Source organism: Pan paniscus, chromosome 19 (genome assembly GCF_029289425.2).
Source record: "Pan paniscus chromosome 19, NHGRI_mPanPan1-v2.0_pri, whole genome shotgun sequence".
Classification (NCBI taxonomy): domain Eukaryota; kingdom Metazoa; phylum Chordata; class Mammalia; order Primates; family Hominidae; genus Pan; species Pan paniscus.
In genome coordinates, this window is record NC_073268.2 from 18,449,597 (window position 1) to 18,463,783 (window position 14,187).

Here is a 14,187-nt window from a genome sequence, read left to right on the forward strand (position 1 = left end):
CACCATATTGGCCAGGCCAGTCTCGAACTCCTGACCTTGTGGTCCACCCGCCTGGGCCTCCCAAGGTGCTGGGATTACAGGCATGAGCCACTGCACCCGGCCTCATTTTTTTTTTTATTGTGGTAAAATACACATAACTTAAAATTTAGCATCTTAACAATTTGTTTTGTTTTGTTTTGTGGTAGTGATGTTTTTGTGAGATGAGGTCTCTATATGTTACTCAGACTGGTCTCGAACTCATGGGCTCAAGTGGTTCTCCTACCTCAGCCTCCTGCATAACTGGGACTACAGGTGTGCAACACTGCACCCAGCTCTATCTTAAACATTTTTAAGTGTATAGTCAGTCATAATATTCTGCAACCATCACCACCATTCATTTCTATAACTATTTTCATCTTGTAAAACCAAAACTTTGTACCCATAAACTATAACTTCTGTTCTTCCTCCACCCTCTCCCCTTCCTCCCTGGCAGCCACCAGGTTGTCACATTTTTAATGATGCCAAATGGTTTCAGATGGTATCGGCCTAATTCCCCTGAATTAAAATTCTCCATTAACTTTTCACCTAATCGTTTTAGCATCCATTGAAAACTGTTGCCTAGACCCATTATTTTATTAGAAGTCACAAAATGGTGATTTTTCCCCCCTCCTAAATCTTGTTATTCCTCTGCATTTATTAGCTAAAATCCTTCTAAACAAAGAATTCCCTCATCAAATATTTGGTTTCCCTGAAATATAGTTTGTAGAAGAAAGGCTGGAAAAATGCTTTATTCTTTTCTTTCATGGATTTTCAGAAAAACCACTGGATGCCCCACAACTTCCATGGTGACTCTTAGATGTTTGTATCTTCGTGTTTTGATCTGCAGATTATGTATTTTTTTGATACTCAGAGTGTCCATTTATCTTGGACTGGCACTTGACAAATTGGCAAACTCTTGCAGTTTCTTAACTGTAATAAAACTAGAACACATGGGTTTGAACCACAGCTCTGTGGTGAAACCTTGAGAGAGTTAGGTAATCTCGTCTGTCTCAATTTCCTCATCTTAAAATGGAGATAATACTTACTGCCTGCATCATTGGGCTTAAATTACTTATGTAAAATGCTTCATTTCGTGGCTGGATGACAGTAGGCACTCAAAAGCCCAAATTGTTTGAGGTTTCACTTCATCATTTCTCTGGCAGAATTCTTTTTTCTTACCCTACTGGGAGTTTTCACATTCAAATACCAAGATGAAATAAATACCTTTATTTCTTCAATCTTCTCTTCATAACAAGCCTAATTTTACTGAGTTTTGGTAGCTATTGTTTTTGATGGTAGGGAGCTGGCTGTACTCTAGGACCTTGGGGTGGGAAATTTGGACTTTTCATAAAATAGCAATTGGGAGCTGTTGGAAGAATGGACTTGCTGTGAGTGGTCTTGGATGCAGCCCCTATTTTTTCTGCCAGTTTCTAAAGATCAGGCTGTCTTTTAGTTTAAATTTTTTTCATCAGTATGTTGAGTATGACAGAACTTAATGCTTTTAGCTCTCTATTAAGACATTTAACTATGTAGGTTTCACTTGTATAGATTGGAATTTGAACAGTTTCGGATTTCTTTTTTATTTCATTTTATTTTTATTTTTTTGAGACGGAGTCTTGCTTTGTCGCCAGGCTGGAGTGCAGTGGCGCAATCTCGGCTCACTGCAACCTCCACCTCCCAGGTTCAAGCGATTCTCCTGCTTCAGCCGCCCAAGTAGCTGGGACTACAGGTGCGCGCCATGCCCAGCTAACTTTTGTATTTTTAGTAGAGACGGGGTTTTACCATGTTGGCCAGGATGGTCTTAGATCTCTTGACCTTGTGATCCGCCCGCCTTGGCCTCCCAAAGTGCTGGGATTATAGGCGTGTATCACCGCGTTTTTTGTTGTTGTTGTTGTTGTTTTTTGAGACGGAGTCTTGCTGTCACCCAGGCTGGGGTGAAGTGGTGTGATCTCAGCTCACTGCAACCTCCACCTCCTGGGTCAAGCAATTCTCCTGCCTCAGCCTCCCGAGTAGCTGGGATTACAGGTGCCCGTCACCATGCCTGGCTAATTTTTTTATATTTTCAGTAGAGATGGGGTTTCACCACGTTTGCCAGGCTAGTCTTAAACTCCTGACCTCAAGTGATTTGCCCGCCTCGGCCTCCCAAAGTGCTGGGATTACAGACGTGAGCCACCGTGCCCGGCCGTGATTTCTTAATTGATATTTTTATAGACGGCGTAAGATGGTCCATTAGTTATTAGGGATAAATATTTTTCTCCTTGATTATAGGTTCAGTTATTTTACTTTGTTGAATTGCAGCGTATCTGTCTGGTTCAAAATTCAAAAGTAAGAAAAGGTGTATACTCATCCTTTGGTATCTGTGGGGGATTAGTTCCAGGACCTCCCATAGATACCAAAATCCTTGGATATTCAAGGCTTTAATATAAAATGGTGTAGTATTGGCATAAAACCTATGCATGGTGCCATCTTGGCTCACTGCAACCTCCGCCTCCTGGGTTCAAGCAATGCTCCTGCCTCAGCCTCCCTACTAGCTGGGATTACAGGCACCTGCCACCATGCCCAGCTAATTTGATATTTTTAGTAGACGCGGAGTTTCACCATGTTGTCAAGGCTGATCTCAAACTCCTGACCTCACGTGATCCACCCCCCTTGGCCTCCCAAAGTGCTGGGATTACAGGCGTGAGCCACCACGCCCAGCTGTCTCATAGTTTTAGACACTGTCTGTTGCCTTCCTAGTAAACCTGGCAAGGACTTAGCTCTTTTACACCCCAGCCCTGTCCATTCTTGAGGTTTGGTTATGCCACAATTTGTAGAAAATTAACAGTGTTTACAGAATTGTGACTATATAAATATTATTCACCACAGAGCTTAATAATGTGCTGTGAGGTCAGGCATGGTGGCTCACGCCTGTAATCCCAGCACTTTGGGAGGCCAAGGTGGGCAGATCACCTGAGGTCGGGAGTTCAAGACCAACCTGGCCAACATGGAGAAACCCCATCTCTACTAAAAATACAAAAATTAGCCGGGTGTGGTGGTGCCCCCCTGTAGTCTCAGCTACTTGGGAGGCTGAGGCAGAGAATCACTTGAACCTGGGAGGTGGAGGTTGCAGTGAGCCGAGATCATGCCACTGCACTCCAGCCTGGGCAGCAGAGTGAGACTCTATCTCAAAATATAATAAAATAAAAATAAAATACACTCTGATGATGGCTGCTTCCCCCAAGGGTGCCTCAAGCTCTCCTTTTCTTTCAGTGCCATCTGCCATTATTGTGCCCTCATTCTCTTCCAGTGCTCTGGCGGAGCAGGTGGCGCCCAGGCCCACAGTGCCCTCTCCAAGTTCTGTCCTCCATGTGCTCAAGTTATCCCCTAAACTTGTCACATGTGGTCATCCTGGAACTTTGCTTAACTGCTTCCTGGGTTGGGGCCTTTATTTCCTGGCTCCCTTCTCTTCTTGCTTAATTTCCCCTCCCTCTGCTGCAGCACATACTCAGTTAAGAATCCCTTTCTAACATTAAAAAAAGAAAAAGAGAATAGTTCTTGGACCTCCTCATGATAGAAATTATATCTTTAGGCCGGGTGTGGTGGCTCACGTGTGTAATCCCAGCAGTTTGGGAGGCCGAGGCAGGTGGATCACTTGAGCTCAGGAGTTCAAAACCAGCCTGAGCAACATGGTAAAACCCTGTCTCTACAAAAAGTACAAAAATTAGCCAGGTGTGGTTGCATGTACCTGCAATCCCAGCTACTCAGGAAGCTGAGGGAGGAGAATCTCTTGAACCCAGGAGGTGGAGGTTGCAATGAGCTCTGATCATGCCACTGCACTCCAGCCTGGGCGACAGAGTGAGACCCTGTCTCAAAAAAAAGAAAATAAAGTTGTATCTTTAATATCCATTAACTGAAAAATAAAAATAAAAATAAGGACCAAAAATTACTATGCGGACACACATGCTTTTAAATGAATTTGTGTGTTATTCACCACAGTAACATCTATGAACTTGTGAAAAACTGTTACTGGTTTAGGCTTAAGGGTTTGCCCAGTCTAGCTTCAATGTTCAATGGGTGGGCGCGGTGGCTCACACTTTGGGAGGTGGCCAAGGCAGGCAGATCGCTTAGTCCAGGAGTTGGAGACCAGCCTGAGCCACATAGCGAAACCCTATCTCTACAAAAAATTTAAAAATTAGCTGTGCGCAGTCACGCGCACCTGTAGTCCCAGATATTGGAGGGCAGTGGGGGGTGGCGCTGAGGGGGGAGGATCACTTGAGGCCAGAAGGTCAAGGCTGCAGTGAGCCGAGGCTGATTCACTGCACTCCAGCCTGGGTGGCACAGCAAAACTCTGTCAACAAAACAAAACAAAACCAAACAAACAAACAAGAACCAAAGTTGGATGCAGTGGCTCGTATCTGTAATCCCAACAACTCGGAAGGCTCAGGCAGGAGGATTGCTTGAGGCCAGGAGTTCAAGACCAGCCTGGGCAACATAGTGAGACCCTCGCCTCTGAAAAAATTAAATATTAATAAAAACAAACCCTAGTAGCTTCAGTCTTTGATTCTCCATCCCTCATTTCATCCCTTTGTCTTCTGGTAATAGAATTTCCTTCTTGTTTTTCCTTCGGGATGAGCCACCTTCGCTCCCTGGGATTCTGCTGGGATTGAGTTACCGCCTTCCGGGCTGAAGTGATCCTCCCACCTCAGCCTCCCAAGTCGCTAAGACCACAGGTGCATGCCACCATGCCTGGCTAATGTTTTGTATTTTCTGTAGAGCCGGCGTTTTGCCCTGTTGCCCAGGAGTTTTTCCTTTAACGTTCTCCTGCTACTTACTAATTCACTTTGTCACCCTGTGAGCTCATAAGAGCAGAGAGATAGCAACAGGAGCTAAAAAAACTCTAAGCTGTGAAAAAATATTAATATGAAATCATGACAGCTATTAGCTTAATTTGTTTTAGGCAAATTGCAAAGTAATTTTTTGGGAATCAGTGTCCCACTGCAGTGATTCCACATGGGGATTCCTAATTCCCAGTATGTTTTTAAAATAATTTGTAAACACCTAGTACAAATGCATGATATGAAATTCAAGAGGTACAAAAGGGCATACAGCCCTGCACTCTCCCAGTTTCCCTCCCCGAAGGCAACCACCATTACCAGTTTCTCGTGTGTGCTTCCAGAGGTATTCTTGTCCAACAGAACTTCAGTGATGAAAACAGTTGCCTGTGCTGCCCAGTTTGGTAGCCATTAGCCACACGGGGCAGTTGAGCACTTGATATGTGGCTAGTGTGTCTTAGGAGCTGACTTTAAAAAAAAAATTTTTTTTTTTTTAAAGACTCAGCGTCTTGCTCTGTTTACCAGACTGGACTGCAGTGATGTGTGAACATGGCCTCAAACTCCTATTTATTTATTTTTTGAGACAGGGCCTCACTCTGTTGTCCAGGCTGGAGTGCAGTGGTGCAGTCATAGGTCACTGCAACCTTGACCTCCTGGATTCAAGAAATCCTCCCACCTCAGCCTCCTAAGTTGCTGGGACTACAGATGAATGCCACCATGTTTGGCTGATTTTTACAATTTTAAATTTTTTGCCTGGGTGCAGTGGCTCATGCCTGTAATCTCAGCACTTTGGGAGGCTGAGGCGGGCAGATCACCTGAGGTCAGGAGTTCGAGACCAGCCTGGCCAACATGGCAAAACCTTGTCTCTACCAAAAATACAAAAATTTGCTGGGTATGGTGGTGCGTGCCTGTAGTCCCAGCTACTTGGAGGCTGAGGCACGATAATCGCTTGAACCCAGGAGGCAGATGTTGTAATAAGCTGAGACTGCGCCACTGCACTCCAGCCTGGGTGACAGAGTGAGACCCGTCTCAAAAAAAATAAAAATAAATAAATAAATAAATTTTTTGTAGAAAAGGGGTTTCACTGTGTTGCCCAGGGTGTTCTTGAACTATTGGCCTCAAGCTATCCTCCCACTTGGCCTCCCAAAGTGCTAGGATTACAGGCATGAGCCACTGTGGCCAACCTAAATTTATATGTAAATAGCCATATGTGGCTAGTGGCTACTGTATCAGACCTCACAGTTCTGTACAGATAACGCACAGCGCACAGTAGCATACTATACACGCCCTATTAAATCTTGCTTTGTTCCCTTAACAGCACCTATGCATCTTGGAGATAGATTGTCCCAGTCTGCCTCATTTTTAAAAACTGCTGCATAATATCCTCTTGTAATCCACAAAGGCAATCCCAGACCCAGCCTGGGGGGCCATGGGTCATCACTTTTTACAACAAGCTCTAAAATCTTCCACATATACCATAATCAAGGCACTTCAGAACAACCCTAGGTTCCTCATGCCTCTACTTTTATTAGCCTGGGCCTGACATAGTTGGACATTGAATAGTCACTTCTAGGGGCTGGTGGAAATAATTTACCATGAGTGACTGCCCTAAAATATACTCTCCACCCACGTGGCCCGTGCCTGGCATTCACTAGTGCTGGTGGCATTCTTTAAGGTTGCTCATATCTCTAAGTGGTTCTCCTTTAAAGAGCAAAGTCTCCTGGGAAAGGTGGTCATTAAGCAGAACATCTGGGGCTCATCTTGTTTTTGCCCTGTTGAGAGGGGCCAAGGGACTTGGTAGAGCAGCAGGGGCTCTGACGGTGAACCTCATTGTTTTTAAAATTATTCTTAAGAGGCCAGGTGCGTTGGCTCACACCTGTAGTCCCAGGACTTTGAGGAGCAGAGGCAGGAGGATTGTTTGAGTCCAGGAGTTCAAGATTAGACTGAGCAACACGGGGAGACCTCATCTCTACAAAAAATTTAAAAGAAAATTAATTGGGCATCGTGGCACGAGCCTGTGGTTCCCGCTACTCGGGAGGCTGAGGTGGGAGGATCACCTGAGCCCAGGAGGTTGAGACTTGCAGTGAGCTGAGTTCACACCACTGCACTCGAGCCTTGATGACAGAATGAGACTGTCTCAAAAAAAAAAAAAAAAAAAAAAAAAAAAATTGTCCTTAAGTCCATGTGGACCCCTGACTAGGTTTGTGCCCTAGACAGCCTTCCTCTGAGGGCAGTTCAGGTGGTGAGACTCCAGCTTTAAATGGCCTCCACAGAAATTTCACTAACCTGCCTTGGTGTTTGACCCTGTATAACCCCTTTCTTCTGAAGGTCCCTTTGGGTGGCAGTAGATACGGGATTTGGTGTCTGACAGCTCTGGGGACAGATCCCAGCTCCAAATGGCAGAGTCTCTACAGATTACAAGCCAGATACTTAGCACTATGTGCTGATCTTCAGGAAGTCAGTCTATATTTCATAACAAGTCACATGGGGATAATGAAGGAATGGCCTAAAATGCTCTCAGTAATATTCCTGAGTCATCCCTCAGGGCTGGGCTTGGTGTTAGGCATGGCGGGGGAGGGAGCAGAGCTGTGTGCAGAGGAAGATGCAGTTCTTGCCTTGTCAGGGTCCCTGACCTGATGGCGACCCATGGTGGAGTCTTCATAGTGACAGACACCAGTGTAAAATCAGATCCAGGTTGTGCAACCCTCAAAGCAGGTCTCCTCACTCACCGGGATAGATAGACTATTGGCCGTACCTGCATCCACCGCTTGCCATGGTTTCGTTGTGGGTGGAGGATACTTTCCTGCCCCCTGGCTTTGGGTTTGCCCACGTGGCTTGCTCTGACCTTGGAATGAAGCAGAAACGAAAGGCTGCCAGTTCCGAGCCCACGTCTGAAGTCGCCTTAGGTGGTTCCGCGGGCCCCCGTGCGCTCCCACCTTCACCCAGAGGGCCTTCTCTGGTGCAGCCGCTGCTTCTTCAGCCTCCGCCCAAAAGGAACGGAGCCCCCTGGCCGATCCGCAGGCCTACAGGGAGCCACAGAGCGCAGCGGCTGGACCAGCGTTCAAGCCCAAGCACAGGCCTGCGAGAACCTTGTTCCAGCCGCCGTTTAGGATGGTTGATTAGGACGCGTTGCAGTGGCGGTAGCTCACCAATCCAGTGCGTGCACCTGCTCCTTTATTAGGCTAAAGAACCAGTGGCTCCCACAGGGACCTGATACAACAGTGCGTTAAATAAGGAGCTTATTGAGCTCTCATGTCGTAAGCCAGTGGAGAAGTCCAGGGCTAGTGTGGGGGCTCTGGCGGGGGCTGTGGCCCCCATCCGCATGGAGCCTCCCCATGGTTCACAGGTCTCAGTCTTCGGAGCCTTCGGCCCTGCGAGCCCGAACGGTCCACAGGGCGGCGCCAGACCCTCTTTCGAACGCCATCCTCTAAAGCCTCGGCTCCAACCGGTTCCACTTCTTCAGGCTCAGGATTTTCACTCTTCTCGAATGGGGGTGGCCCTCCCCCAATCTTCTGAGTCGCAAAAGCATCTCCCTCCCTCCAGGACCTCAGAGCCAGAGCTGGGCGAGAGGCCCTGACCTCCGGGGTAGGGTGGAAGTGTCCCTGTGAAGGTGCGGTCCTGCCTCCCATCCCCAGGCGCCGGGCCTCTCCCACCCTCAGCGCCCTGCTCACCTCCAACTGAAGATGCCAGGGCACCTCTGCTTCCTCCCTGCCCTCTCTGCAGTACCGCCGAGTGTGCATAAAAGGGTTTAATGTAGGCTTTGCCGGGTGCGGGGACTCCCACCTGTAATCCCAGTACCTTGAGAGACCAAGGCGGGAGGATCACTTGAGGCCAGGAGTTCAAAACCAGCCTGGGCAACAAATTGAGGCCCGTCTCTGAAAAAAAATAAAAATAAAATAAAAAATAAAAGAGGTCCCTTTTTCTGGGAGATTGATATAGGGGAGTGTGAGTTAGAAGGGAGGCATTGAGGATCAGTCATTTAAAGCAGCATCCAAGGATGTTCAAGGCTAGAGATCCACAGGTGTATTTTCAGAAACTGAATTTCCTGGCGGGGCACAGTGACTCATGCCTGTAATCCCAGCACTTTGGGAGGCCAAGGTGAGCGGATCACTTGAGGTCAGAAGTTCAAGACTAGCCTGGCCAACATGGTGAAACTGTTTTTAGAGAAAAAAAAAAATTGGCCGGGCATGGTGGTGGGTGCGTGTAATCCCATCTATTCGGGAGGCTGAGGCAGGAGAATCACTGGAACCCGGAAGGCAGAGGTTGCAGTCAACCGAGATCATGCTACTGCACTCCAGCCTGGGTGACAGAGACTGTCTCCAAAAACAAACAAACAAACAAACAAAACACAAAAAAACCCCAAAACCCAAAACAAGCCAGGCGCGGTAGCTCGCACCTGTAATCTTAGCCCTTTGGGAGGCCAGGACGGGTGGATTACCTGAGGTCAGGAGTTCGAGACCAGTCTGACCAACATGGTGAAACCCCGTCTCTACTAAAAATACAAAAATTAGCCGGGCATGGTGATGCATGCCTGTAACCCCAGCTACTAGGGAGGCTGAGGCAGGAGACTTGCTTGAACCCAGGAGGCAGAGGATGCAGTGAGCTGAGATCGTGCCATTGCATTCCAGACTGAGCAACAAGAGCAAAACTCCACCTTAAAAAAAAAAGAAAAGAAAAGAAAAAACAAACAAAACTCCTGAATTTCCCTGTGGATACCTTTTCTCTGGCAGCCTTTTTCAATGAGGGCTAAGTTTTCTCCAATACTATATGGCCTGCAGACCGCTCAGCTTTCATTCCAGTGAAAACATTCCAGAAAAAACTCTGAATCAATCCCAGGTGTTTCTCCAATCAGCTCAGGATGATTGTGTGTTACCTGCTGCCCAGCTAGTGACACCTCTCCAGGCCTCTGACTTAGCTAGGTCTCCACCATGTGACTCCACCGTAGACTCCCCGCCTTCTTCTTTTGCAAAGCCTCAGACACCCAAACACCTACCAAAAGTGGGTAGGGCGCCAGGACACCTCCAGGTGTAAGTGGGGCTCTCCAGCACACCTGGATGTGGAGGTGTGATGCAGAGTGGTGGCTGCTCGTGACACTCATTTCACCCCTTTCTGTGCAGGTGCCGGAAGCCCAGGAAGCACACATCAAGGCTCGCTTGCCAGCGGGGTGCTGCCAATAAAATGTAGTCACGTGGAATTTGGAATGTGGAAAGGAGGTAGAAGTCATCCTTTCCTCCCCCATAGCAGCAGGTGTGCAGGCTCTGGTGGTCAGCTGGACTCCATACTCCCCCACCAGTCACCAGCCTGGGGACCGTGGGGCTACAAGGACCTCAGCAGCAGTTTCCCAAGTTTCCTGACTTCTTCCATCCTCTGGAAATCAGCTGTGGTAAAGTAGCCTGAAAGCCAGTGGTGCAACCCCATCCCCACAACCTTCACCACCTCTAGCCCCTCCAGTGATAAGCACTAATTGCCTATATACAACCCTTTTTTGTTTGAAATATCTAATTTCTGTTTTCCTATCTGGGGTAGTGTAACATAAGAAGAAATATATATTTGGTCTCTGCCCCCAGTTCCTAACACAAAGCTCCTAAAACCCTTGGAAATTCCTGAATGATGGCGGTGCTAAGAGCATTGTCCTTTGTTAGTTTATCATTTTTCTTTTCTCCTAGGTGTTTTTTCCTTTTTAAACTTTTCTTTTAGGTTAGGGGGTACATATGCACGTTCGTTATATAGCTAAACTTGTGTCACGGCGGTTTGTTGTACAGATTATTTCATCACCCAGGTACCAAGCCTAGTACCCAATAGTTTTTTCTGCTCCTCTCCCTCCTCCCACCCTCCACCCTCAGGTAGGGCCCAGTGTCTATTGTTTATGAGTTCTCATCATTTTGCTCCCACTTATAAGAACATACAGTATTTGGTTTTCTGTTCGTGTCTTAGTTTGCTGAGGATAATGGCCTCTAGCTCCATCTGTGTTCCTGCAAAAGACATGATCTTGCTGTTTTTTATGGTTGCACATCTTTTGTTCTAACATTTGGTCCTTAAACCTGGTTCCTGATACAGAGCTCCTAAATCCCTTGGAATTTTCTGGGTGATAGAAGCGTCCTTTGTTCTCATGAGGTGACTCTTGGTGGGCTCCTTATTTGGGGACTGGTCACCAAAAAGACCTATGTTTGGAAGCGTTGTGCTGTCAGCCCCATTCCCCATCCTCTGGGGTGGGGAGTGGAGCTGGAGCTCAATCATGCCTACGTGATAAAGCCTCCAGAAAACTCCTTGAAAGACAGGACTTGGAGAGCTTCCGGGTTGGCGAACACATCCATGTTCCAGGAGAGTGGTGCACCCCAACTCCACAAGGACCCTTCCAGACCTCACCCTGTGTATCTCTTCATCTGGCTTCATCATTTGTGTCCTTTAAAATATCCTTTGTAATAAATCAGCAATAGTAAGAAAACTGTTTTCCTGGGTTCCATGAGCTGTTCTAGCAAATGTTCAAACCTGAGGAGGGAGTTGTGGGGACCTCCAATTTATAGCCAGTTGGTCAGATGCATAGGTGATGCTTGGCCTTGCACCTGGGGTCTGACATGGGGATGGTCCTGTGTGACTGAGCCCTTAACCTGTGGAGTCTGGTGCTCACTCTGCTTAGGGCTTCTCTGCCTTTTTAGTGTCCTTCTAGAAGGCCTTTCCTTCCTTCTTGTCAGCTCAGAAAACTTTTCTTCCACTTCCCTTCTTCTAAACCATCCCTTACATCTACTCCTTTCCAGTCGACCAAGAGCAGAACCACGGCTGGCTCCACTGCCACCATGCTGTCCCACACTGTCTCCTCAGGATGTATTCAGATGTCCAGCCCTCCCCCCAGTCTAGGAGCCCCTGCTTTGAGGAAAGGGATGCTGGACTAGTCAACTCTTTCCCAGCACCAGGCATAGCATCTGGCACGTTCCATCCTTTTCGTGGACTCTCCCCAGGCAGCCTGACCTTCCCTCCTCTGAACCGGTGCATTTCTTGTCTGCATCATGTTTGCCCTAATCAGATATCGCCTTATTTCCATCCTTTAAAAAATGCTTTATTTCTCTGGCAGGCTTCATCGGAATCACAATTTTCATTCATTTAGTAACTGTTGGCCTTGTATCCACCTCTCTCTGGCACTCAGGTCTCACTTAAGAGCTGGCTGTCTGAGCTGTGATTTGCGATCAGTGAGATGGAGACAGAGGCAGCCCTAGGCAGTCATGTTTTGTTCCACCTGACCCTGGGCGCCACTCCCCGTCCCAGGCTACAGGCGGGCATGGGCACCAGCCAGGGAGAGACAGCTCATTCATACTCTGGCCCAGCAGAAACTCTGGGCTTAGACAAAACTGCTCAATTGAGGACAAACTGGGCAAAGTAGAATCTTTCTTTGGGAGTTTTTAGAAATATGGTGGGGTGGCATTTGGGAATAATAAGAATTGTAGCTGGGCATGGTGGTACGCGCCTGTAGATCCCCAGCTCTGGAGGCTGAGGTAGGAGGATCTTTGGAGCCCAAGAGCTTGAGGCAGCAGTGAGCTATGAATGCACCACTGCACTCCAGCCTGGGTGACAGATCAAGACCCTGTCTGAAAAAAAAAAATGTACACATTTGAGATGCATAAAATTTTCTTGTTATATAAAAAAATTATAAGCATCGAAATGTGAAATTATGTAAATATGCCAAAATAGAAACCTGGAGGTGCTTGGAATCCAGACTTTGGGAGCCCAGCAGTGCAAGGATCTCTAGTGTTGGCTTTTTTTTTTTTTTTTTGAGATGGAATCTCGCTCTGTTGCCCAGGCTAGTGTGCAGTGGCCCATTATAAGCTCACTGCAAGCTCCGCCTCCCAGGTTCAGGCAATTCTCCCTCCTTCAGCTTCCTGAGTAACTGGGATTACAGGCGTGCATCACCACCCCCAGCTAATTTTTGTAATTTTTAGTAGAGACAGGGTTTTGCCATGTTGGCCGGGGTGGTCTTGAACTCCTGCCTCAGGTGGTCCACCTACCTCAGCCTCCCAAAGTGCTGGGATTACAAGCATGAGTCACTGCACCCGGCCTTGTCTTGGCTTCTTGTCAGCTCCCTGCTTATGTCCAACCCCTATTAGAGCTGGTGTGGGGAGCTTCTGTCCTGATGACTTAACAGTGTAATTAAAGTGCTTAGCGCTGTACCTGGACCACAGCTGGTACCAATAAACAGCAGCTGCCATCATCCTCACCATCCGCATGTTATTGTTATATTAACTCTTTCTTTGATGGCAACCATGGCTTATCCCCCCATCTCCCTATGCCCTACAGCAGGGCAGCAGAATGGTTGAGAGGCTTTGAAGTCTAACAGTGCTAGCTTAAAACCCTAATTTGTCGCTTTGGATGTGAGGCTTTGGGCACTTTGGGCAGGTCACCTACGTTCTTCGAGCCCTGTGTCCTTATCTGTCAGATGATGATTTTTTTTTTTGAGATGGAGTCTCATTCTCTTGCCCAGGCTGGAGTGCAGTGGTGTGAGCTCGGCTCACTGCAAGCTCCACCTTCCAGGTTCACACCATTCTCCTGCCTCAGCTTCCCGAGTAGCTGGGACTACAGGCTCCTGCCACCACGCCCGGCTAATTTTTTTGTATTTTTAGTGGAGACAGGGTTTCACCATGTTAGCCAGGATGGTCTCGATCTCCTGACCTCGTGATCCGCCCACCTCGGCCTCCAAAAGTGTCAGATGATTTTAACAACTATGCTTCCATGAATTGCTGGGCTAGATGATATGACTGTAAAATGCCTAACCCACGGTTTAGCATCAAGTACGCAAATTGTAAATGGTAGCGCTGCTCTGCCTATGACTATTTAGTCTTGTGCTTTAAACTCAAATATTTGTTGGCCTACTGAAGTCACCACACAGAGAAAGATGCTTCTCATTCTCAGTAAAGAACTTTGGGAGATAACTGGGGCAGGCAGCAAGAGAACAGATGTCATATGTCTAGCATCAGCAAACTCATCAGAACTGATGGGCAGCTCACTTTGCTTAGAACCCGCACCAGCACACACACGGGGCTGCTTCCCAGTCACACTGCTCCTGGGAAGGTAGGGGGGCTGCTGTTCTGCAATTAGCGCGGTTCTTTACCTCCTATTACCGAACTGCCAGAGTTCATTTGTGTTCAGTTAGGTAGATAGATGATGACCAATTCTTGTTCATTCCTATTTTCTTTTGCTCACTAACGTGTTTAACGTTCACCAACCTACCAAATGTGATTTATTAGCGACTTTTTCTTTGAAGATGGAGTGGAGGAATCCTTGCGCCTTCTGCAACATGCTACTGCTGTTATGGAACAGTGCAGTTATGGATGTGCATCAGCCGGGGATGGGGAGAGGCTAGGGCAGTACA

At 47.4% G+C, this 14,187-nt stretch overlaps 1 protein-coding gene across 10 annotated transcripts in view; it reads left to right on the plus strand.

The window, feature by feature from the left end:
- The window catches only part of ARL17A (ADP ribosylation factor like GTPase 17A), a 66,783-nt gene that overhangs the window by 12,716 nt on the left and 39,880 nt on the right, over positions 1-14,187 (plus strand). For 7 of the 10 annotated variants that reach the window (XM_063598980.1, XM_063598981.1, XM_063598979.1 and 4 more), the window contains exon 4: positions 9,947-10,212. The exons of 2 other annotated variants lie outside the window; for them this stretch is intronic. In XM_063598980.1, coding sequence (XP_063455050.1) covers positions 9,947-10,212 — 266 coding nt within the window. One more of the 10 variants, XM_034941602.3, reaches the window with a different exon arrangement.